This window comes from Tympanuchus pallidicinctus, unplaced genomic scaffold, assembly GCF_026119805.1.
Source record: "Tympanuchus pallidicinctus isolate F22 unplaced genomic scaffold, pur_lepc_1.0 scaffold6, whole genome shotgun sequence".
Lineage (NCBI taxonomy): Eukaryota > Metazoa > Chordata > Aves > Galliformes > Phasianidae > Tympanuchus > Tympanuchus pallidicinctus.
The window spans coordinates 17,461,109-17,488,069 of record NW_026294780.1 but is presented as its reverse complement, the minus strand read 5'-3'; the positions used below and the strand labels follow the sequence as shown (position 1 = coordinate 17,488,069).

At 37.9% G+C, this 26,961-nt stretch overlaps 1 protein-coding gene across 1 annotated transcript in view; it reads right to left on the bottom strand.

Annotated features, from left to right (window-relative positions):
* Positions 1-21,466: 21,466 nt before the first annotated feature.
* The window catches only part of EFNB2 (ephrin B2), a 43,770-nt gene continuing 38,275 nt past the window's right edge, over positions 21,467-26,961 (bottom strand). Inside the window, exons 4-5 of the mRNA XM_052664451.1 lie at positions 26,291-26,404; positions 21,467-24,714 (exon numbers count right to left, since the gene is read on the bottom strand). Of these exons, the coding sequence (XP_052520411.1) occupies positions 24,332-24,714; positions 26,291-26,404 (497 nt within the window). The 3' untranslated portion in view covers positions 21,467-24,331. The remainder of the gene's footprint in view (positions 24,715-26,290; positions 26,405-26,961) is intronic.

Sequence of the window (26,961 nt, the reverse complement as noted above, 5' to 3'; positions counted from 1 at the left end):
TGTCACAGGGAATGATGTCATTATGCAAAAAGCTGTAATTAAAATAGATCAGAAATCGTGACTTGCAATATAGAATTAAATAAAAAATATCATATTGCCCATTACTGAATCTTAGCAAATTTCAAATTGAAATATAGAGCAGAAAATATCAAAATTTGAGAATGTTTTTTTTTTTCAGCTAAGAATTTAATTATTTGAAAGTAATACAAAAGACAAGTAGAAAAAAAGAAAGCTTGACTGATGGGGTTTTTTTTTCTTTTTCCTTCCTTTCTTATGTGTGTGTCTGTGTGTGTATATATATATATATATATATAAAACAATATTTTACAGTTGTAATCCAAAATAGATCTACTATTGAGTTCTTCATATATGAAGATGGGAAAGCAAGCAGTGAAATTAACTCATTATTTTTCATATCTTTATTATAAAAACTTTTTTACTATCTCCTTTCCACCATTAATTCAGCTGTATACCATATAAAAATGCAAAAGTCAAATCAATGTTTCTGAAAGTTCTAAAATATTTCAGCGTACAGCAAATACTGAAATTACTGGATATTTTGGTCCCCCACACCATTCTGAAGCTCTGTAAGCTACTGGTTTGTCTTCCATACAAATAAAGCTGAAGCATCATATTACCATGGGATTCACTCACTGTTACTTGCATTTATAGGAAAGGAAACAGAAAGCTTAAATTGTTTGAAACAACAACCAAAGCTGCAAGTTTTCCAGCTAAAGGGAACTTTATCTTAATAGCTGAAAGTCACACCTGTTCAGAGGACCATACCAGGCCCTTAAAATGAATTTAATTCCTTATAATATTGCCATAAATTTAAGCAATAAGTTAACACATGAGTCTTGCTCTAGTCTGAGGAGTGAATTTCACCTGTGATGAGGGCTGTGTGAAAGGAAAAAAAATGCACAAGAAAAATTCGCAGGACTAAGTAAACTGATAAGTTAAGTAAGAAGACTGGCAAAAAGCTTGCTATAAATTGGTCATATTGGATAAACAAAGTGAGAAAAGTAGTCTGAGATATTTTAAAAGACATTCTAAACCTTTACCTAAAACAGAAGAGAGATAGACTATGCTTTCTTTGTGTTAGCCAAGAATAAGGGGTGAAGATATATTTGTTCCATTCATGCCTTTGCTGAGTCTCTGAATTTTCAAACACACTGAATTAAAGCCAGAGGAAAATCTGAGCTTTAGAGATACAAAATAAACTTTTGATGAAGAAAAAGACTGTATCAGGATAACTATTAAATGCTATTTTCCACCAATTAATATCATAACAGGTACAGCTCTAACAGGATTAGAAAATATAGTTTGATGTGGCATCTCTGGAATAGAATACAGAAGCTATGCTGAAGAAAAGCAAATTGCTGGGTTTCATGACCCAGCCAAATAGATTAATATGTATAAAACCTACAGATATTTTAATTCAGGCAGGGATTTATCTACTTGCATAACACAACTTCTTATGTCTTTATGCCCCCACCACACAAACTATGTGTCCAAATGGAGGTTGAATATCCATCTTCAAGCTTTTAGTAAAGGTCAAGTGAATTATCATATTTATCTGTGAACTGCAGGTGCAAGTTAGCACTGTGCTTATAGAAGTGCATATTTCAAAGTAAAAGATTAAGGGTTTCCTATGTAAGGAAATCAATGAATTCATTTGTCAAGTCTGATTATATAGATATTTTCACCTTAAAAGTCAAGATATAGGTAGCACACTTGTTAAGTCCTCTGGGAAACTCTGGAATGTTGAAGGCTTTCACTGAAACTTCTTTTTTGTGTGTGTATGTGAGATAAGTAATTTAAATTAATAAGGCAATACATATACTTTTGAATGACCTCCCTTTCATTTTACAGTGACAACAGATATTCTGATATAAGACCAGAGCCAAATAGAATAGAAAAAAGACAGGAAATCTTGGTAGAATGGCAGCTGACTTTAGAACATAGATTCATATTTGCAGGCACTTAAACATGGATTTTACTTCAGGAAAAACAGTATGCAATTACAATACAACTGTCTAAATATTACTCCCGTATGGCAACCATATTTCAGTCTCCTATTATGTACAATTTCTGAGATAAGTTTCAGAGTTGTACTCCAGAAATGACTTAATTCCAAGTCACTTTATGTTGGATATTACTGAATATAATAAGAACCAGTTACTGATGAATACGAAATGGCTGTTTTTCATGTATCTGTTGTGATAGTAACAAGCTTGTGGTTAACCAAATTAAAACTTAGTGTGTGATGTAAAAAACAACAACAACAACAACAAAAAAACCCTTTAACAAATTAATTATTTAAACTTATATACCTTCTGCAGTGTTAACAAAATGCCTTTCCTCACATCTATAGGGATCTATAGGGATCAATCCTATTGCTTAGATTAAAAGCAATATTTTGAGGATATAGTTATAATAGTGTTCTATAGGCAGAATTGGAATTGTCCTTCATCCTCCTGTACCTGAGCAAAGCTTGTAAAAATGAGCTCTAACTAAAAAAAGCGTTGCAACCCGTCACAGAATAAATGTACAGACCTTCTGCTGGTGTGAATGCATAACATGAAAAAAAATTATAAGCTACCTGTTTTTACTTGTTTCTTAAATATTCTGCATACTCTTTAATCTGCATACTCCATAAATTGCTATTGTTCTGAAAAGGAGCAGTTACAAAAAAATTGTCCTCCTCTTTTCCTAGATATTAATTTAATGAGTTTTAATTAAAAATGAGCATTTCAAGATTACACAAGTGTGGACATGGGAGCACGTACTGTGCCACATACATGTGTACACATCATTTGTAAGTGAGTTTCACTACCCCTCCTCATGAATGATAATGCCTAATTTGAGAGTTCTAATTTTCATCTAATGTGACGCTAAAACAATAAGTGAACATAATTTGAGGTAAAATTAAATGCATCTTTCCTGGATTAAGCTGTCCTTTCCTCCCCAACAAATCATAATGATCCACAGGAACAACAATAGTTAACTCTTTCAGCTGTGTGCAATGGATAAAAATGGTTGAATTAATATTTCTTAATGTTAGTGTTTAATTTGATTGCAAAATATACCAGAGGAGCTTACTGGATTTAATTATCACTTTATCCTAGAATAATTTAAGGTTTAAAATTTTCAGAGCAAAACTTTCCAGAGCTCTCCTAAGGGGATCCCATTTTCATTATTATTGTTTTTTGACAAGCCACTGTTGAAGACTTAACATTTCATTACTTCAGGACATTAAACTGCTCAGCAGACTGAGCTCATTCCCTCTCAGTATATTGAGTCATCCAGCTTCTATGCAGGGTTTGCAAAATTCCTTTATCTCAGCTAACCTCTGTGACCCACTCCAGTGACTGATTGGCACCTTCCCTGTGTGGGGTTAGGATACCTTCAGGCTTTTTGAGGAGTTTTTCTAAATTGTTCTTTTAGAAGATTAACAAGGCCTTCACAGTTATGAAGTAATCCAGGAACCTCTTCTACCTTTATAAATTGTTGCACAAGAGCCTGGCGTCAATGAACCCATGTGCCTAAATGAGCTCGATGACAAAAAGAGATAAAGATTACAGTTGTAGTGTTTAAACTGACCTGTGATTAGCTGAATTGAATCTGACATGGATTTACTCCATGCTAAAAGATGCAGTGGCCACTGTCAGATTACTAAACTCTGGCAGCTCAACAAATATTTTCATTTTAATCATATAAGAATGATGATCCTGTTCAAATCTTCCCATTTTTATCATCTGAGTTGGAAACATTGGTTGAGAATGCTGTCAGTCAAATAAGCTGTCCTAGCATTAAAACTGATAGCCCCAGGCTACGATGGCTTCTTTCATTTAGCATTTTACGTTGCACAGTTGCCCATGCATAAACTGACACTCAATGAGCTAAATTAGATGAGACTGAACAGTCGAATATGTGAGAAAAGATTGTATTCATCCTAACCAACGTGCAAAAACAAACGGAAACAAACTGTATTCTGTGGATTAGGAACTGGGCGCCCTAATGAACAACAGCTTGTCTGTCAGCCAGCAGTGTGCCCTGGAGGCCAAGAAGGCCAATGGTATCTTGGGGTCCATTAAAAAGATCACAGACAGTAGGCTGAGGGCGTGATTCTCCCCTTCAGCTTAGCTCTGCTCTGCTAAAGCCATATCTGGAGCACTGTGTTCAGTTCTGGGCTTCTCAGTTCAAGAAAGACAGGGAACTACTGGAGAGAGTCCAGTGAAGAGCCACAAAGATGAATAGGCGCCTGGAGCATTTATCTTAAGAGGAAAGGGTGAGAAACCTGGGACTGTTCAGTCTGGAGAAGAAAAGGCTGAGAGGGGATCTTACCAATGCTTACAAATATCTAATGGATGGGAATCAAGTGAGTGGGGTCAGGTTCTTTTTGGTGGTGCCCAGTGACCAGACAAGGGGCAATGGACACAGGCTGGAGCACAGGAAGTTCCATTAGAACTCCATCAGAAGTCTCCTTCTCTGGATGTATTCAAAATCCACCTGAACGCTTTCCTGTGTGATCTGTTCTAGGAAACCTGCTTTCAGTAGAGAGTTGGACTCAGTTATCTCCAGAGACCTCTTCCAATCCTTCCAGTTCTGTGATTCTGTGAAATGGTAGGATTTTTTTATTATTATTATTTTTTATTTTTTTAAATAAACAGCAGTATAACAATTTGCATAATTGTTCTGCCTCAGGGAGTGGATACATGTAAAAAGGTGTGGACTTGATTAGTTTGGACTTGAATTTTTTTTTTTTAAATAAGTGCTCAAATACAAGTCTAAGGAGGGAAAAATAATATATAATCATCTAATTTTTGGCTGTGCATGAAAGATACAAGTTTAAAGTGTGAGACATACATGTAATTACTTATTTTCAATCTATTCTTTCATTTAAATCTTTTTGAAGTTGCACAATATTTTACAGTGTAAGCACACCTAAAAAATAAAAAGAAAGGGAAGTTAGTGGTTAACAGCCTGTCCACATTAGTTGCATATTGCCTTAAGAAAAATAGCAGATACTGCACAAACTTAACAAAAAACAGCAGTAGTAATTCTCCTGTAAGAGGAAAGTAATGTAAGCCTACAGTGACAAAGCACTGAAGGACTTTTAGATTACACAATTATCCTTGTGGTAGCATGCATATGTTTCCTTGATACAAGACAACACTAATAGAAACTACTGTGACATTTTCAGTGCCAGAAAAATAAAATATCTTCAGAAAATACAATGCAAAAGATATAATTAAGCAACAAAAAAGAAACAAAACATTAATCTGTTCTATATCTTACTCATATGGCATTACAAAATAAATATGGTATCAAATATAGCCAATAGACTAAGATTACCTTCTGCCTTCCCAGCACCCCTGTTAGTGGCCCAAGGACTCAGATATTTCTGATTAGCAAAAAACCAGTTTCTAGTATCTCCATGCCACACCTTGCAAAGAGTCCTGACAATTTCAAATTGCCTGTGCAAAGGAATAAGTAGATAAGTGGACAAAAAGTGGATTTCTACAGAATCCTGTTCCCTGCTTACCTGTATTTCCCTCTGCATTTGGTCTTAATAATGGTGCCTTCACTTACCAAATCCTGCATGACAGCCGGAATTCCTCCTGAAGTGCAGAGTACCTCTGCATTCCCAGCTCTTCAAATTCCTGATTAAACTGTTATCTGCTAGAGCACTGCACTATGATAACTGATGAAATAGATGCCAGGACTGACAGTTTTTCTGGATTCTGTTTCCTCTCCTGAGGCAAGTATTAAATTCAAAATTGAGGTGATTATCAAGACATTTCTTATAGCCTAAAAATATTTTTTTCAGGGGTAAAATTAATCAAAATATATATTTTACACATAATTTCATTGTGAAAGAGGTTGGTTTTCTTGTTTTGTTTCTTCGTTTGCTTTGCTGTTGTTGTTTTTCAAGTGGCCAGCAAAGGTGCAATTTGAACATTAACATCTTCTGCTGTTCAAGAGCCTTTTGGGATGGTATTTCCAAGATACATGTGTACTTAAAATGGTTTTTCATTATAAAATCATAGAATCACCAAGGTCAGAAAAGACCTCCGAGATCATCCAGACTAACCAACCATACACCACCAATATTTCTCACTAAACCATGTTCCTCAGTACAACTAAACATTTCTTGAGCCTCTCCAGGGATGGTGACTTCAGTACCTACCTGGAAGATATTGCAGCACCCGACCATTTTCAGAGAAGAAGTCTTTCTTAATGTCCAACCTGAATCTCCCCTGGCACAACTTGAGGCCATTCCTTCTACTCCTATTGCTAGTTACATGGGAAAAGAATTTGACTTCCAGCTCACCACAACTTCCCTTCAGGCAGTTGCAGAAAGTGATACAGCCTCTCCTGAGTATCCTCTTCTGCAGACTAAACAATCCCAGTTTTCCTCAGACAGTCCCTGTAAGACTTGTGCTCTAGACCCCTCATCATCATCATTGCCCTTCTCTGAACACACTCCAATGTCTTTCTTGCAGCAAGAGGGCCAAAACTGAACACCATACTCAAGGTGTGGACTCACCAGTGCTGAGTGCAAAGGGATGAGCACTTCCCTGCTCCTGCTGACAATACTATTTTCAATACAATCCTGGATGTCATTGATCTTCTTAGCCACCTGAGCACACTGCTTGCTCACATTCAGCCAAATACCAACCCCAGGTCCATTTCCTGTACACAGTCTTTGCAACGCTCTGTCCCAAGCCTGTAACACTGCCTTTGGTTGTTGTGGTCAAAGTGCAGGACCTTGCACTTGGTCTTGTTGAACTTCATCCCGTTGGCCTTGGCCCAGAGATATTATTTTTCATTCATCTTGATACTCCTGGCATTTTCCTCATGAACATTCTTTTCTTAATGTTTGCTCTAAGGTAGCCAAGTATGCAAGCTCCCTTTTATTTCTTTATTCCAAAATGGAATATGGAAAGTGCCTGCTCTGCTTTTCTATCAATGCATACCTTACAGCGGAGATAATCCACATGATCCAAGGAGCAAAACCACCCACTTCATGCAGGTGTGTGGGCATAGCTGACTTTCATTCTGATGCCAGAAATCTAACACAGGCCTTGAGATGTATACTCACTGGATAAATATGCAGTCCTTCAAATGATTTTGCATCCAATACATCGCTAATAATTTATAAAAATAAATAAGCAAGCAAAAAGCTAGCACTTGCCACTTATACAGTCTTTGAAAATCATAGATACAATAACCATTTATCTCGTTAACAAAGGCAAAATGATGCCTACTACCAAGTTGTTAACACTTCTTTCAAGGCTTTTAGGCAATCCTTTTTTTTCCTTTTTTTAAAAAAAAATTATTATTTTTTTTAGCCCAGTGTCAAAAAGAATTCTTCACAGACTTTCATACAAATCTCTAAGAAGCTGTCCAGAATTTGCAGGAGTTTTCTATCAGGGTTCCTCTTCCTTCTGCTTGTGATTCTATTTGTATCTGCTCTTATGTATTAATATGAAGAACCATTATAGAACAAATAGAAATTTAATTGAAAGCATATAAATTTGCTGATGTGATGGTATATCAAACACACTGGCTGCTAGTGAAGGCTTTAAAGAAAACCCACAACATTCTGTAATAACTCAAAGCCATGCTGGAAGACATACATGTCTCATTGCATCTCAGAAAGAAAATAATTTCCTAATATAACAAGAGAATTAAAATGAAATATATTCACATAAAACTTGAGTAATAATTGCTTCTATCCTGACCTAACCTCGTTCCTGGCCAGTATTGCCTCTTTAGTAGCTCCTAGGCACCTGTCATGTTATTTGCTCAGGTGCAGTATATGAGCACAGGGAGCCAGCACAAGCCACAGGATACTATAGCTTTCTTTCACCTGGACCAGCATCCTGCCTAGTAAGACCCCTTGTAACTAGAACTGTCAGAGCATGTGAATATTAACCTTGGGTAAAGGTTGTTCAAACTGAGCTCTTGGTATTCACATCACTTGGTACATGATCTGAAAAGCATGGCCAGGTCAGTGTTGCTCCTGTGGAGTCATGCATCACGGTTGTACTCATGGTTGACTGTATCAAATCAAAGTTTCTTTTCACTAGAACTGACCCTGTGTGTGAGTGGTACATGGGAGGAAGGAGAAAATGGTGATTGTCAGCAGTTTGTATAGTTAATGGAGACCTTATCTCCTTTATCTCTGGATCCACAAAGCAATGTGGTAGTCTTTTGACACTGCTCTCTCATCTTCAAATGAAAGTGTTGGACAGACAACTTGTACAGTAGTTTGCTACACTTATCTAAATTCCCTCTACAAGTGCTCCTACTGATATTATTAAAATGTCAGTATGCACTGATCAGGCTACTTTGAATATCCTTCCTGAAAAAAAAAAAAAAACAAAAGTGAAGAACTTCACCTGTATAAATGTTATCAACTCATACAGATAAAAAAGCCTCTCCAAACAAATGCCCAGTAGAACACGTATCATAAGAAATTATGTGGAAAAATTATTCTGTTAACTTTTTATTGTTACATTCTCCCACTTCTAAACCTTCACATATTAGGACAGACAAATGTTTTTCTCCCCTAAACAAACATCAGATAATCTTCACATTTATAAAGTTCTAAAGTAATGATTCTCACAATACAATAAGAGCTGCAAACAATGCTTAAAACAGAGAGCTTTTGCTTTCAATAGAAGTGAGTATCCAAACATCACAAGGAAAGCCTGCAAAATAAAAGGCCTCAGTAGGACATAGAGTGATGTGTGGGGGCATATAAAATCACAGGGAAAAGGTTTTTATATTTAATATCTGTGAATTGTACATAAGTGCATGATGTTTTAGGAAATTCTTCCATCTTCTATTCCACTCCTCCATTGCTATATCACATTTCTCATCGGACGCAATACTTCTGAGAGAGGGCTTACATCTAGCTGAGCCATCCCTAAGGCACCTAAGATGCTATGGAAGCACATATTTTTAATCCTTACTTCTCCCTACTCATTCTCATCTCTGTTTATTAACTGCCACTCTTTAGAAATCCTAGTCTTAAAGATTTGCCACTTCCCTATTTCTCTGTTGCTATACGCTGCTTTCAATTTCAGCAACTAAATTAAGTCAATGGCACCCAGTTCTTCTCTCTCCAGGCTTTCACCTGCTGCTTCAAGGCAGGAAAAAAAAAAAAAAAAAAAAGAAAAAAAAAAAGAGCAGTTCTCCCCAGTCTGCAGCTGTAGGCTAATTATCTCTCCCGTCTGTCAGCAGAAAATTTAAAGAAACACACACTTTTACTCTTTTTTCTTTTCTTTCAAGTAACCCACAGGCCAAGTATTTTCCATTTAATTTTTGATTTAACTCCTCTGACTTCAGAGCCTGCTTATAACAGCAGAATTTAGTTGGGCAGATTATCACTCACTCATTTCTCCCCAGGCACTAGATGGGGAATTCAGGCACCATATTTGTATTCTGCCACAAAAGACAGACACCTAAAATGTAAGTTTGAGCATTGCCATACCTACAACTCTCTGCACGTGGGACACCCCGACCTACATCAGCTGTGCCTAAGGCTGCTTTTCCCTCCCACATCTCTTCAGCTGTGGTTAACTGGCCTGCATTCACAAATAAATGGTGAAGGATATTAAAGATGCAGAATCTCTCTTTTAGATTATAAGTGTTAAAGCTGGAGTCTGTGTTTTAGAGGTGGAAAAAGAAAGTCAGTTTTTTGGGATTTTTTTTTTTTTTAATAGGAGGCATAGGGATTTTTCTGAAAGTAGGAGTTAGGTGAGATCTTTAGATATTCAGATTGTATATTAGGAAGAATTGCTTTTCAGAAGGAGTGGTGAGACATTCGAATGTGCTGCTCAGGGAAGTGGTGAAATCACAGTCCCTGGGAGAGTTTAAGGCAAAAGTAGATGGTTTTGTGGGACAACAGGGATTTAGGGATATGGTTTAGTGGGCAATATTAGAAGTAGGTAGGTGGCAAACTATATGATCTTAGAAGCCTTTTCTAACCTAAATGATTCTATCATTCTATATGTTAGCAATTTTCAAGCTTATTATTTCTCTTTACATTATCAGGAAGAAATTAAAATAGAAAAATAGTTCAGTAGGTGATAGCTTCCTTTAATGTCCTAGTTAAATATGAAAAAAAAATGTGACCTGAAGTTTACACCAATTCTGTGTGTTTTGTCTGAACAGAACTCAAGACAGCGTATAAAACAATTCTGAATTCTCTCCTCAGCTAACAGTAATTTTATTCATGTTGCCATGGGAAATGCATTCTCATTAATTAGTTTAAGCATCCTTAATATTTTTTTGCAATAGCATGTAAACAGGCTTTTTAAAGTAAAATCAATCATATGTCAAGGATCTGATGGGTTGGCCATGTCCTTGTTGGAGAAAATGGTCAACACTTGATTGAGGAAACTAAAAATTATCATCTCTGTTAATGGAACAGAGAGAGGAATATGTGTAAATCTTCTGGAATTAATTCTAAAATAACAAGGCACACCAGAGAGGCTTTCATACATTTATTTTCCACCTCATAGTGGAGAACCGAAAGTGGTTATAGACACCTAAGCAACTGAAGCTGATGGGAAAGACATATGGCATTGGATACATCATGTGTTTGCCTGAATGCAAAATACTGAAGACATCTGAAAATGTCATCTGTGAGTCTTGAATATTGGTGGGAACATCTCTCACCCAGAGATAATCTTTTTGAAGTGCGAGGCCTCAGCTGTTTCCTCAGCACTTCCTGCTGACATCGTCTTTGATGCCAGCTCTGGCACTGCTGCTTTTAGCATAAAGTGTCTTTAACATGAAGCTAGATTTTATTCATTGAACCTTAAACAACATTTTTCTCTTGTTCTGTTTTTCTAACCATATGTAGATGTCATTTGTTTTAATGCAATTCAGGCTGTGACTATTAGAATATCAAGTCCCCAAAATGCTAAAATGGGATAATATTTTTTCTAGTTATCGTACACTCTGCTAATCTGCATAATTGTCCCTTCTTCCAAACCATTAATTACAAGCCAGCAAGTTTTGGCTCTTAGGGGTTGAAAACATACAAGAAAATAGAATTCATAAGATAAATTTACAGAATTACTTTCTGACTTTCCTTTTGTTAAGAAAATGAAGGCTATTGGTTTCCTATTATGTATTTTCTGCTGTTCATAGTTTAAGATGTTCATAGTTACAACCTCAGGGGAGCTACAACTGCAGTGCTGAAAGAGTTAAGCAGATTTTTAAGCAAAGAAAATGTGTGTCCAGACTTACTGAAGCATTCAAAACGCCATCTAAAAATCAGTGTACAGGAGTCAGTACAGGCTCAGCCACAGCACAGAATGTAGTACTTTGAGAAGAGCTCTTTGTGTTCAAGTACTTTAAAAGTGTATTTTTAAACATCTGGAGATGTGAAAACTGTACAACTGAGACTGTTTGTTACGGGAAGAGGCAAGGGATGGCAAGCAGCTGTGAGATCAACATTGTAACACCTGGTTTCTGTCCTGGAGTGACTAAGAAACTGAAGATCTCATCATTGGCAGCCGCAGCCTTGCAACATGATCTATCCTCTGATATATTTGTCTAATGCTCTTTTTTAGGCCTCCTGTAGGCTGTAGCTGCAGAAAACAATCCCTCTGAGTTCTTTTTTTTTTTCTTTTTTTTTTTTTTTTTTTTTTTTTCAGAAATTGACAAAGAGATAAGAAACAAAGTAGGAAAGACAGCAAATGGATCTTGGGGGAGGGTGATATAGGGGGAGCCCTTCTCCACATTTAAAGAAAAGCCTGTTCCTACAATACAGAAATTCAAGTTCTGACTTTCAAATCTCCAGGCATCTCCTAGACCTCATGGATTTCCTAATTTTTTTTCTGTTTCTACTTTTAGCATTCACACTTCCTGTTGCAAGGGACTAACTGCATCAAAATGTTTTTAATCTGCCAGAAGGTTAACTTATAAGTGCTGTAGATTCATTTCAGTCCTACGCACATCTGTACATTTTTTGGTGCAGACGTGTACAAAGTTAGTGGGAAATATGCCTGTGTATGCCACAGCTGAATATGGCCCTAGATTTACTGTGTCATCAAGCATTTGCAACACAATAGCATTTGTCAAAATGCCTGCGTGAAATGCAAGTGGGTTTCAAACAGCTGTAGTACTGACATATGCTGCCCTTTGGTTAAGCCATGACTTAAAGTTCAGCTTTCCATTTAGAACAAAAATTGACAGATTCCTCTTTTCCAGATCTTCAGAAGCAGTCAGGCTCTCAGCTGTGCCTTTACTCATCTAAATCATTCAGATGGGCACTACCAACACCTCCTACTCCTATTGAAACAAGTAGGTACCTTGATTGCTGAAAAAAAACTCCTGATAGAGCTCACTCTCCAACGTCAGTGATGTGTTTGGGATCTCAGCTCAAGCCAAAAGCTCAGAGACCTTGCAAAGATGTGCACTTCCAATAAGATATATACTGCCACTTATATACTGAATTGGTGTAATGGAATATATATAATGGATTATTTGCAGTCTCTGCTGTGATGTGAGCTTTGTCTTCTATATAGAAAGGTATTTCCCTAAATGTCAGGTTTTGAGTTTGTTTTCTCTTACCAAAGAGCAACAGGACGATGCCACTACCTATAAATCATGAGGCTGGATGAGCAGGTAAGGATCTCACTCCCTAGATCATTGCTTAATAAACTGCTGTTAGAGACTCTGTGCCCTCCCTGGCTGTTCAGCTATCAAAAGTGTTGATAATCCAACAGAAAAGAGAGAGAAACTCGAAAGACTTGATACGGCACTTACGTGAAATCCTATACTTATATCTCTGCTCTGAATCATACTGGCCATGTAAGTAAATGCAGGACTCTTGCATCCCTGTTGGATAAACTAAAATGGAAGGCAAATGAGTGTTTTTTAGAGGCATAGGAGATGGTAGCATTGTGGCAGTGACACATAGTACCTATGAAAGTATCCAGCCTTTGCTTCAAGCATGATCTGTCTGCAAAAGATGGATTGAGGAGTAAGGCAAATTGTTGATGTGTGGATGATTCACTTGGTTTGTGAGGAAGGAAACGGATTAAAATGGATATTTGAAAAAGGAGTTTTATGCATCAAGTTGAACTATACAATGACAGAGTATACAGAGAAACATTTCCAACCAATGTATTGTGAAAGAAATCCTGATTTTGTTATAGAGAAATGCAGGTAGAAAACCTTTAAATCTTTTTTTGACTGCAGTCAAAAATATAATCCTCTCTGGATAAGATGCATAAGAGGTGCTGAGTAGTTTCAAATCCGGCTACTATTAAGGCAAGCTGAAAGTGCTTATCGCCAAGCAAGATACAGATGTTTTACAGGAACAGTCTGCCACAGTGCTGTGGACAAAATAATTGGTTATGATGGCACCCAAACTGTTTCATATGCAGTTCTTACTCAGCCAGTCTAAGATTGCTCTATCAGAAAAAGCCATGTAATCTCAACTAGGAAACTATATATTCTTGGTGTCTTCGCTTTGTACGGATATGCAGAAAGTAAGATTTCAAAGTACAGAGTGAAAAATAGTTTAGGGCATGCAAAAATCCATAAATGCAAGTAGATTGAGAAAAAAAAGAGTAGTATCAGAATGAGAATGAGATGAATGAACTGTCAAAAAAAAAAAAAAAAGTCTAGATACGCTAAGAAGTGATAGAATTTAGGAGTTTTCCCTGTCTCAGAAGACGCTAATAGAGTTTAAGTACATTAAAGGCGGAATGCTAAAAACTGATCAAAAAAATTTTTCTTCTGCATGATGAGTGACTGAACGAGAAAACTCAGCTCCACAGAAAGCCACTAGGCATAGGATTTAGTAAGATTTAAAAAATCCGAATTCAAACACTGATTAAGAACACTCAAGAGTCCTGACTTTCACTGTTTTTGGAGAAAAGAACTTGCTACACTCACATTCACCTTAAAATAGAGGGTGACAGAAGTTTTACAAGAGTCGTATTTGTAAGAAAACAAGGGCCTGAATCATTCATGCTACTGAAATCCGTCAGTGGCATGGGTGAGAAATTCTGCTTCACATTCAAGAAATCCCTTTGGCTCCAACACTGTTCCAGGAGCCAGCAGCGCATGGAGTTTGTTCATGCTGAGTACCAGTCCTCCCTGCATCACCCAGCAGCATGCTGTCCTGAGAAGCCGGTGCCCACCCCCAGGTCTGTGAAGGCCTCGCTGTGACATTGACATCTGCTCCTTCCTGCCTCGGTGGTTTGCACCATGCAGGCTGTTTCTGAGCTGTTAGTCAAGCCAGTTCCTCCTCGTTTATTATTTCTGGCAAAATAAAGCTTGGAAAGAGGTACAGAGGGAGAAGTCAGATGAACTACGCTTGCTGAAAGCCCTCCATCAGCCCCCACCTGCACTCCTTAGATGATCAGTCACTCTGAGGGATCTTTTGATTTCCAAGTGGTCCCTTTGTCACTGTCATCTGCAGGAAGCTGAACTGCTTGTCACCACTGTTCGGCCTCGCACTTATCTCTGCTCAGTGCAACCACCAGTGCTGTCTGTGCAACACAGAGCAGCTCTTTGCTTTGAGAAAGATCCATCAAAGCGCTCAGCACTGAGGTCTCCCTACCTCCTATCTGCCTCCATACAATAGCCCAGGCAACCCAGTGCAGTCCCTTATTGAGAAAATAAGATCAGTTCTTACAATGCCTGCAGGCCTAGACAAGGCCCTTCGGCACCAAGCTGTATTTGTGCTTCAATCTGTCAGCGATGTGGCACAAGTGAAATGTGGCAGTCATGTGACAGTAAGAGATTTCCCAAAGCCTTGATATAAAATTAGCACAAAAATACGTTATCTTGAGTCTCATTTACATATTCGTAAGCTCTGCTCTATTAACAGTGACTTCACTGAAGGGATGCTGTGAAAACATTGCAATCATCAGTCAGCTACAGAGAAAAACAAAAGTGTTATATAACTTGATGAATATAGTCCTACCTTTAAAGTATTGAGGCTGGGGGAAAAATCTGTTTGCTGATTTAAAACGCATTAGAAAAGGATGGACAGAGGGGAACGGCAAAAGAGATTTATGTTTCTCCTGCAGAAACAGTGTATTTGTATAAATCTCTTGTATTGTGTGTAATCACATAGGTTACACCTACTGGTGGCCAAAGCATCCAGACTTTAATTTCACCACTGCTCATCATAAGAGACTTAAAAGCTACATAAATAAGCCCCAAGGTGGATGCCACCAAGCTGTTGAACAGACAGTAAAACCAGCAGTGCTTTCTGCTTTCCAGTATGCTCAGAAATAAAATAAAGCAAAATACTGTCTATTGGCAAAAGTCATTACATCTTTGTAACATCTTCACTCATTTCTGAGCAGCACATCAATCACCATTTCTTAATTCTGCTCAAATAATTTCCAAAGCAAACTGCTTACACTTTTCTGGGGGAAAAAAAAAAAGATTTTTAAAAACTTAACATTTTATTTAAAATCATTTAGAAGAAATATAGGAAAATATAACCTGAAATATTTTATCATAATGTATCAATGAATGGAAAAAACCAACCAGACTGAAATGCACTATATTTGTATTGCATTTAGGAATTTCGCTGTACACTATTTTCCTTAAGATGCAATTGAATAAATACAAAAGGAAGATACAAAGCCACATAAAAATTCAAACCAAAGCTGATTGGAAAATAAGGGGCTTAGCAGAAAACACACTCTTTGTACAAGAACTGTTTTCCATCAGAATGTTTTCTTTACAAAAATGTTACCAGCTGAAGTCCAGACCCGGTTACATAAAGGAAGAAAAGTCTAGGGTAACATTTGAAAAGAATCTTTCATAGTGAGCAACAAAAGCTTTGTCCAGAAGTGAAACCTTATCTTGGAAGATAAAGGGCTTTGAAACTGACAGGGCTGGTATACTGAGCAGGTGATCAGGGCATGGCATCAGGGTGCGTGATACAGGCTTAAAGGCTAAAGGAATGCAGCTACCATTTTCTGTCTTGGAAAGTCAGTAGAAGACCTCCAGAATTAGCAGTATGAATTTTACCACCTGAAGCCAGTTTTGCAATCTGGAAAACTCACATCACAAAAAGGATATGTAGCACATAATGCAGAGAATGTGAAACAAAGACAGCCCATATAATTTTTTTTTTTTTTTTCATTTGTCTTGTCATCACTTGGATTTCTTCAAACTTTTGAGATTTTTTTCAGACTGACACACAGGGAGACATTTTGCATCATATTCTGACTTCTGACCCTTCTGGCCTCACAGAGGATCATAGAATCATTTGAGTTCTAAGGGACCCTTATGGGTTGTCTAGGCCCTGCCATGAACAGGGACATATACAACTCAGTCAGATTGCTCAGAGCCTTGTCCAGCCTGACCTTGAATGCCTCCAGGGACAGGGCATCCATCACCTCTCTGGGCAAACTGTTCCACATCCTTTAGTGTTCTTCACTGTGACAAAGGCTGAAATGCTATTTCTTCTGAATAATTACTGAATTGTTCACGTCTTTCAACATGTCAAATTCCAACAGTCAAATTTAAAGAAAACCAACTTTCAGTATTTGCAGCTAATTGCGAGACTTGGAAATGCTGGGACAATGGTGTGTGCAGATGAATAGAAAACCTAAAAACAGCAGACAGCTGACCTGCCATTTATGTTTATGGAATAGGACTGAATGCAGGAGTAGGAAGGAATGAGTTTAAAAATTGCAAGAGAGGACAAAAAGGCACATTAAAATGTGAACTGTTTTTTATTATGTATTTGATAGTAATCCAACCTATTTTTAATGAACAGATACAACAAAATTGCTGATGATGTTCAATACTGTACAAATTACAATAGCTATAGAAGTATCTTAGAAAAGCATGTCATTGTTGATATGTTTTTTAGAACAGCCTTTATAATATTCAAGATGACACTCTTGTAAAGCACTTTCTCATAGTGTAAGAGGTATAATAAAATCTGTATGAGTATTGCTTATGCATGTGCACTTCTGAACTATGATAAGTAGGATCAGATACCAAACTGAACGATGCTAATTTATATCTACGGAAGGCCTGATCTAGAAGCAATCAGTTTTCCTACCCTCAATGGATTCTTCATATTATTAAATTTATGACTCCTCTTTAATGACTCCTCAACGTACTTATGAAAATACTGATTTTTTTCCATAGGTTTCAAGAGCTATGCACAATGTTCTCTGCTGTTCAGACTTTTAATAATCCATACTTACTCACTTTTTTTTTTTTTTTTTTTTTTTTTTTTTTGCAGACCTTTGATCCCCTTTCTCAGGATCCCAGCTTGCAAACAACATCGAGTTCTGGTGTAGCGTCTTTGTCCTTCAGTGTCTAGCAGAGCAACCTGGTCTGGTCTCCTCACATTTTCATAACAACAGCCGACACAAGAAATTACTGTGTTTATTTGCCTTTCCTCTAATATTTTTCTTCTACTTGCTGTTACCTGTTCTCCACTGAACCCTCTATCAGAGCTGTGAAGACATTGTCTCTCTTCCTCCTTCCACAGCTGAGCTTGTCTTCTTGATCTGATTTTTGCCCAGGGATTTGTAATTACAGATGTCCCCAGACCTCTTCCCTGGGCAGCTGCTGCTAGCTCACTGGCCTTCTCTCTCCTCTCCTACTTCCTCTGCTCTGCATGAAGCCTTTCTCCAGGAAGAGCCACCTGCAGCTTCTCCCCATCCTCACCAAGTGTTGGCAGGCTCTTGCCCATAAGTTGTAAAACTTGCCAGTGCCCATTTAGAATCACAGATTCCTTAAAGTTGGAAGGAGCATTTAAAGGCCATCTAGTCTGACTCCTCTGAAATGAACAAAGACATCCACAGCCAGATCAGGCTGCCCAGGGCCTGATCCATCCTCACTTTAAAGTCTCCAGGGATGAGGCATCCACCACATCTCTGGGCAACATGTTCTAGTGCCTCAGCACCTCACTGTGAAAGACTTTTTCCTTGTATCTAACCATAATCTAACCTCTTGAAGCTTGAAACCATTTCCCCTTTTTCTATCACAGCAGACACTGCTCTCTTGTAGCTCTTCTTTCTTGTAGCTCCCCTTTAGATTCTGAGAGGTGGCTGTCAGGTCACCTCAGAGTCTTCTCTTCAACAAGCATTTGCCACAACCTCATCTCTTATTGCAAGATCCAAGCACAGGCAAGGATCTCATCTGTACACTACACTTCCAATGGTAACTCTAGTTCCCCCATGAGTCCCGCAGTTTTATGTGTTGCATTATGCTTTAATTAAGCATCAAAGTATATCTGTGAGTCATGTGAAAAACAGATATTATTTTATTTCATAGATTATAGCTCAGTCAGCTGAATCTGGCACCATACGAATTATGAATGGCACAACTATGAATACACTGTGGTATATTCTTCAACCTTCTTCTTTTTCCAAAACAAATATTACTAGATTTTTGATCTGATGCTTCATGTAATGACATGCCAACTACATAATGAGTACATTTGGTGTTTTTAAAAGCCTGGGCTTTTTCTCACTACAATTTCTATTTTGGCTACAAAGGCGAAGAATGCTTCTGAGAAAAAATGAGTTTTTGTCTTATTTTGCTAACCACTACACAATTTTAAACTTTTCTGCAAAAAGGAAATTTACAGTGCACACAGAACAGAATGAGCATGCTGCTGACTGAGCAAGCATTTGATCAATGCATCACAGCACAGCTAAAGAAAGAGGTACAACATTTTAAACACAGGTAGTAACACTGTTATGCTTACATTGTAAAGCAATTTTTTATGTAATAGAATCTTATTCCACTCTAGATGGATAACAACTGTGAATTATAATTTTATTTTCCACTTAGCAAAGCCTATTGACGTGGACTAGTTCTTGCCAGGGAGCCAGTTTCATAATAAAGGCAGTAAATTCTGATTTTGTGCTTGTTTGATAATTAATAGTGCAGTGTCAGCAGCAGTGCAAAATGCAACCATGATGTTTTTCTTCCTCTGCAAGTTATAAAAGACAGGTTATAAGTTAATAGCTTTATGCTATTTACTAAATAGCAGTGACTATCATTAACTACGATGAGTTTAACGGAGTCAGTGGGGGCTCAGTTTGATGTGTGAATGTGTGTGCAAGGCCCTTCCATTAACACAGCATCCTTTTCCCCAAGTGTATCTATACAGTTGCACCACCAAGCATTCATTCCCTATTTACAACAAAACTCCTTTGCCTTATTGCTAAAACAGTGACAAAAATAGGTGTGTGGGGGTGTCAGTATACATGCTAGCTAAAAATATTATAATTATATAATAACGTTTATCATGCATGGAGAAAAGAGGCACAGAAATGAAAATGACGTGTAAGCTTGACTCAATCAAATTAATTTTATCACTTTTCTCTGGGTGTTTACCAAGGCCTAAAATAAAAGCACTCAATCTAAACCTTAAATAAGCAAGGTAGTTGCTGTTCTAACAGACAAGCTGTATTAGAAAAGCTTTTAGTGTGGATCACAGCATTAATGAGAGCCACACAGCCACTACTGACATGGCAACTCTTACCACAAGCCACCAAAATGAGCAAGTGAAATTCCCCATGTGCAGGCACAAAGCAGGGAGTCTTGATCCATCTAAGTATTTCTATACCTCTGATTACACAGGAATATTTCCTTTGAGGTAACTCATGGCCATAAATGCAGCATTAGGCCCAAGCGAATTACATGAGAAATCAGCAGATGCTCACACGTTCCACCAGGGCACAGCTTTCTGCTGGACAAAGGAATTCCCCCATGGTCATATACAGCAGAGGCAGGAGGGGAACCTGAATGTGAATTGCCCTCCAAGATCAACCTCCAGCACCGATTCTGTGAGCTAGGTTGATAAAATGAGCTCCACCAGCAAGAGGCCATGCTAGCCCAACTATTAGTAGTCTCTAGAACTTGCATAAACCTGCTTTGAGAGCACTTGTGCTACTGCAACACATACAATGCCTCAAAGTTTACCTTTGCAGTCAGTCACTTTTTCCCTGACTAGTCATAAAAAAAATAATTTGACAAATGGGAATTGCAGGAGCGATACCATAATAACTTGCTGCCTTTCTTCAATGAAAAATGTGCATCAGTTGTTACAGTGATGAATGCATCTTTCCTCTCTGCTGATCTTTCCCACCTGTTAGTCCGTGAATGATCCTGCTGTTTATGCACTGCTAGCATGCTAAAGACAGTTCCTTCACTTTCAAGGTGATTGGACTTTCCCAGAAATTAATGTATTTGTTAAATGCAAGGACTGATTAACCAAGTGAAAATTAGAGCAACGCAACTGTAAAATTTGTGTTAGGGATTGTGTCACCCATGTACATTGGCACCAAACTTCTTTAGCTTGGCTTTGACAACTGGTGACTGCAGAGTGCCCTTTTCACAGCAGTGAAGCAGGGACAGGACATTGCATGGCCCCACTGAATGCTCACATGTTTTGACATCATGCTCTTTTTAATTCTTCACCATTCCTCCCAGCTTATTCCATCTCCTTCTTACTCAGCCCCAATGTCCCTCCTCTTCATGAGCAGCAGCAGCAGCACCCAGAAGTGTCCATGTCTGGTTTTCTTTTCTTTTCCTCTGGCTCTTTCCACAATATAAATCCTCCCCATAATTTCTAGGAATTATCTGTGTGTTTATAATCTCACCTCCCATATGATCCAGGCAAGCTGTTTACTGTACCTGCTACAAACTCACTGACTTCTGTGTGTTTTAAATCCATTGATATGTGTAAGCAAAAGTCTGGAAAATAAGGAGGTTAACAGAAGTCAGTATGCTGTAAGGAGCTTGTTTGTTTATGAACCAGGTGAAACCAGGATAGAGAGATGGGGGAGGAGAGACAGACAGGAAAGGAAGGAGGGGCTGGCAGAGGTATGCTTGATGGCTTTCTTACTTAAATATATGACAAAAATAAAAGGAAGAACATACTTAGAAGGCAAGGTTTCCATAGGAAAAAAATATTTTATTTTTTTAAGAACAAATTCAGTTTGAAACAGACGTGGAATGTGATTTTTCATAATTTTCATTTTCTGGGAGCTAACTGCAGTGTGGAACTAAAGCAGATTTCAAACTTATTACCGGCTATTTTAAAAACAGAACAAAAAAAACCAAAACAAAACAAACAGCAACAACAACAAAAAAAGAAAAACAAAACAAAAAAAGAGAAGAAATTATTTATAACTCAAGCATAATACTGTGTTACTTACAAACTGGACAAAGAAATGCTTAAATAAATATTCATGGTACACAAGTTCAGCACAAATATGCGGCAATTTGGCAATCTTTTATACCATTTTTTTCCTCAATACAGTGCAAAGGGGAATGACACTGCCTTTAAACAAGCTGTAGCTAAATACATTGCAAAATTCAAATTTTATACAAAACATCTTGCTCAGACTTTATAAAAAACCAACATTGCTTTATATACACAATCTGGTTAAGAAAAGCCATTTTTTCTTGTTTTCACGTGTTTTTTTTTTTTTTTTTTTAATTGAGATTTATTTAAAAAGGCGAATAAGGCTACTGTAACACCCCAAATCCATATACAGTAAATCTGAACCTATTTACAGCATCTTCACTTAGACATGATGGTGCAAATTTCAGGTCGGGTGACTAGGGATGATCATACAAGCAAGGCATTTACAGTAATTTTCAAAGCTGAACCAACGTCAGATAAAGGAACAGTTGGTAGATTGTCATAATTCTGCACCAGACACAAAGCAGACACACAGTACACTTTTTTTTTTTCAATTGGTTGCAGGTTGCTCTTCAGCAATTCATCTGATTTATTTTTTTTCACAGTTTAGTACATAACTAGAATGTAGCCAGCTGATAAAGCATAGGTTCAATCTGATAAAAACCAGGATCAGCAAACCCACCCCTTCCTCCCCCTCCCCCAAAATAAAATCTTAATGACTTACAAGAGAACCTTGTATGGATGGATTCACAGAAAGGAAGGGTTGTTGAAAAGAATTACATATGTAGTGTAGTTAGTCACCATGGTAACCTTCCACAGATCCATGGGTTGGGATTTTTTGTTTTGTTTCTCTCATTTGGACCAACATCTCAACGTCATTTTCAGGTCCAAGAAACAGAGAGTGATAATTTCTATGACAGATTTTTTTTTTCTTTTCTTGCAGGTGCTCAACGGAGATCTAAGAACCCCAAAATGCTGTTGCTACATTTTCTTTCCAAATCAGAAAGCAAAGTGTTACCATAGTAACATGACTATGTTAGAAATGTCTATTTGCATAGCACATATAAAAGTAGAGTTTTCTTATTTCCTCCCCAGGGTGGGAGACGTAGGGGAACAGACATGCTAAAGAGAAAACTTTAACCTGAACCCCTCCCCGCCTACAAATCTCAATGAAATCTACAGAACACTTCAGTCCATAAGGCAAGAGAAAACACAACACAGAATATATATGCCGGCACACTTTGTTGTTGTTACCTATGTGACTTCACGACTATTTCCCAATTTTCTCTAACATGATGCCATTAAAGGACTTTGGATTTATTTTTTTTTTAAATACGTTCTGATTACCATTTTTTTGGGATAGTGGTCATTTTCCCCAGAATTGGTTTCTTCTTTATAATGTATGTGTATACATGCATACATAAATATATATATATGTACATGTATACACACACATACATAAGTAGAATGATGACAAGTTAAGACTATTTAATTGCCGCACATGAAATTCACATCTTCTGGTGTAGATTCTGTGCAATCTCAAAACACGTATTAGTAAAAACAAAACAAAACAAAAAAGTAAGAAAGAAACAAAAACTCTCACTTTGTATCCCTTGTGTTCTATACACCTATTATAAATAAGACATATCTTCCTTCTCCATCTCAGTGTCATAATTTATTTATTTTATTCTTATGGACTGCAGGAGGTTTGCCATATGTGCTTTAACTTTGCCACAGAGCACCAACTAACTGCTGTGCCCATTACAGTACCTACAGGCACTGTGCAGGCACAGCACTAGGATAAACCAAAGTGTCAAAAGGCTCAGTCAGAAAAATATTCTGTTTTACTCTTAGAGATGAGAAAGGTTTGGTTTGTTTTTTTCCCCAAAACTTTTACCAGTGATAGCATTACAGCTCATTTGACCCATTGGCTTATAATCACCTTGGTTAGATTTGGCTCTCTGCTATTTTCTTAAATGCTTTCCCTGTGTTTAGTATAATGTGACAGTATAGCAGCTGAGTCTGCTTAAAAGTCTTCCAAAGCAGACTACGTTTTTGCTACAGCTTCGAAGCTGTATAATTTATTGCCAGTACCGCAACAGCCCTGCCCTAATATATCCTTGCTCTCGTCTTGTCCCCTCCAAGCTTGTTCACTTCCTAACAATACCCCTTTGTTCTACTGTATTGAAGGTACTATTTTTTTTCTGCACACTGGTATTTGATAACCGTGAATTCCTTCAAACACAGCTCTAAGTCACTGCAACGTATTATTGTGTCTCCTACTTGCCTCTTAAAACGTAGCATACCAAAGTGCTGTGCTACCTAAATGATTTTTTTCTTCCCAGCTTCTATTTTTAGGCAGCAGCATTCAATCACAACCACAGTCAGCCCTTCCCTCCACCACCCAGTCCTACTCTTGACTTGTTGACAGCCTAACTTTTTGGCTGGAAGGCTCCTTGCTAGACACAATTTCTAAAAATGCATTGCCCATTCAAGTGAGGCTGCTGTAGCAGATGGATAGAGCACACATCTCTAAACATTAATGTTCCATTAGTGATTCAGGAGGTGGAGTGAAAGCAAATCTTATGTGAAGGATGGCAGAGCCCTGAATAACAAAAATAAATGGAACAGTGATGGACTAAAGCAAAAGAACTTTAGCAAGTGTTACTTAGACACCAAGGTCTATGTGACAAATCTAGTATGCACTGAGAGAGACACACAAAAGTCAGAAGATTGTATTTCAAGCTTGATATCCTACAGCACCTTCCCAGGATGCCTAGAGCTATTAACATCCACAGATCACTCCATCTTCCCTTGGCTTTTGTACATGCCTGAAGGCCTGCAGCACATGGCTTTGAGGATGATGAATGTAACAAGAGTACAGCAATCAGAATGGGCATCTTCTACATAAAAGTCTTCCAGCTTTTAGTGAATATCAATTCACTGAGATAGGAATTCTACAGACTAGGTTAGCTGTCCAGCTCGAGTTGGCTCTCATAGAAATAGCTGTTGCCTTCTTCCCTCTGTGCTTGAGTCAATGCTAGCGCACAAGGCGTCATCACAAACCCCAACAGAAAGCGTTTGACCAGTGAGTGTCCTCTACGCCTCAACTGTACCACAGAATCAGTGGAGTGTTTTTCAGACCTTGTAGTAAATGTTTGCTGGACTCTGAGGAGGCATCTCTTGAACTATGTACACTGGATGTCCATAGTCGCCGCTGACCTTTTCATAGTGGGGGCAAAAAACACTGTCTGCAGTCCTTAGAGGAATGATAATGTCACTGGGCTCAGAACCATTGTTGTTGCCACTGCGTTTTGGGGTGGCTAATGTACTAAGTGAGAGAGTCGTGGTGTGCTGTGGGGAATGCTTCCTGTGTCTTCTGCGGTACTTCAATAATAGAACCACCAAAGTGATGATGATGACGATGAAAATGATGCACCCTGATGCAATTCCTGCAAATAAGGCCACTTCTGAACCCAGTATACTGGAATGCCCAGCCTTACTGCCATCTGTGCTAGATCCTGGAAAGAATGGAAATACAACAGACAAAAGTTATTGCCATCCTGTGACCTGTTTACGCTGCTTAAAAATGTGTAGAGTAAGCAAAGCTAGAAGAATTAACTGACAGCTATACTTTGACAAACCAATTACCCTGTTAGATAGCTAAATGCAAACAGCCGAAGTCAGCAATCAATATTAAACAAGACTTTGTGTCTGTTGGTCTCACTTTTGTGCTGTTCCCAAGCCACCCTGTTTCATACATCATCATCCATCAGCAGTGAGGACTGGCACTGACAAGGCAGCCTTTGATGCACACAGCATCTTTTAACAGATGCTGGCCAGCTCATGGCAGCAGAAAGGGGTGGGATAGGACTGCAAGGGAAAATTAACGCAGTGAAACAGTAATTCTCAAAACAACTGGTACTGTTTAGTGTCACACAATTCTGCTATTTTATTCTTCCGATATTGATTTAACTGTCCTTAGCGTCTCTTTATGTGGACTCCTCATGCTTACAAATGAAACAAAAGAGCTTGAGACAGTGTGAAAGATGGGCAAAATGGTTATGGACTATATTTGTTTATATTATGTATCTTACATTTATTTAAAAGAAAATAACAGCACATATTAGGTAGTCAGGAAAGGCTCAATTGCTGTAGCGAGTTGAATATTGTCACATTATTTGTCACAGAAATTAAATCAACATTTACTTGAGACCTTCTCACTTGAAAATCTGAACTGACTTCCCTCTCTTGATGCTGTCTTACATGTAGAACAATGCTGCAGATACTATGTCCTCATAACATCTGGAACCTCAGCAGGAAATGTCTGAAACCTGCCCAGGAACTGTCATATCAATGATATCAAGTGATGGAGCTAGCAAGGAAAATATGTAGCCATTTTTGGGAACCCCAAAATCAACTATCAGCAAATTTTGCTTTGTAACATTTCCAGTTCACCGAACTTTCTTCCAGAGAACCCGTGTTTTTAAAGTTATTCAATTTCTTGCCTGTAATACCTGAAATGCGTCCTCAAGATTTTTGTTTTGAACCACCCCATCTGTTTATCTTGGAATTTTTTTTGTTGTTTGCTTGTTTGTTTTTTAATCTTTAAATTTAGTGAAAGACCGGTCAATCATATGTAGACTTTATATGGTCAATTAAAAGATCAGGATATGAATTATAGATGTCTTGAAATAAACTTTATAAATGGCTGTCGAGAACCACTTGATAATGTATTATACGGGAAGAGAAAGACAGAAAGACTCGTTCATCTGCCAGAGTACTAAATGTAAGGCAGCATTTACCATCGTAAAGCTTCTTAGAGAATGCCCTATCCAAAAACTTTCCTGTAAATGAGTGATACTCTTACAAGATGTAATTAACTTCTACTGCAGAAAGAGGGGAAAGAGCAGCTGTTGCAAAAAACAGAAGCTCCAAAGTTCTATCCACCAGAGCATCAGAACTGGCTTTTGTGTCATCTCAGTGTGAAAACATTTGCTTTTCCAACATTTTAATGCTTAAAAAACCCCATATTTGGGAACAAAGGTGAATATGCTAGAGCCTTTCTGTTCCAACGGAAAACCTCATAGTACCTACCTGAGTGGTCCTTCACAAAGGGACTCGTGGTGGAGCTCTTCCCATTTGTACCAGCTTCCTGTTCAGGGCGCTTGGTTGGGTCTGTGCTCCGAGGTAACCCTGCAGAATTGGGATCTGTGGGAGAGAAAAACAACTCACTGCAGCTTAGGCGCCCGAAGATATTATGTTTTATAAGCCGGCTATAGGTATCTTGTGAGACACGAATAGCTTTGAACAGAAGAATCTTTATGCAAAGGACTAGGAGAAACAAGAATGTAATTTTCCTTTTAAAGCAAAATGGTTATATTAGTTATTTCAGAGGTTTAAATTGTGAGGCCATCTGCAGAAACTATAGGGACTCCTGTAATTGGCAAGAAAAGCTTTGCAGATGACATTTCATTTTAACTGAGGAAGTTGATTGACTACTAAACCAACTTCTGCTTAGAAGAATAATTCTTTCTTTCTGCACAATAGGTTATCTATATATGAAAAGAGACAATGAACAAAAACCTCTCTGTAATCAGAATTCATAACAAGCAAACTATAGAAATATTAGCTTCTCTCCTTTCATGTATTTTAAATAATTTTGAACAGCGCAGTTGTGGCTTTTGTTTTTAAAATGAAAATAAAAATGACTGAAACACGTAATTCCCAGGTGACCTTTCCTCCTAGGGAGCTCTCCAGTGAAGAGA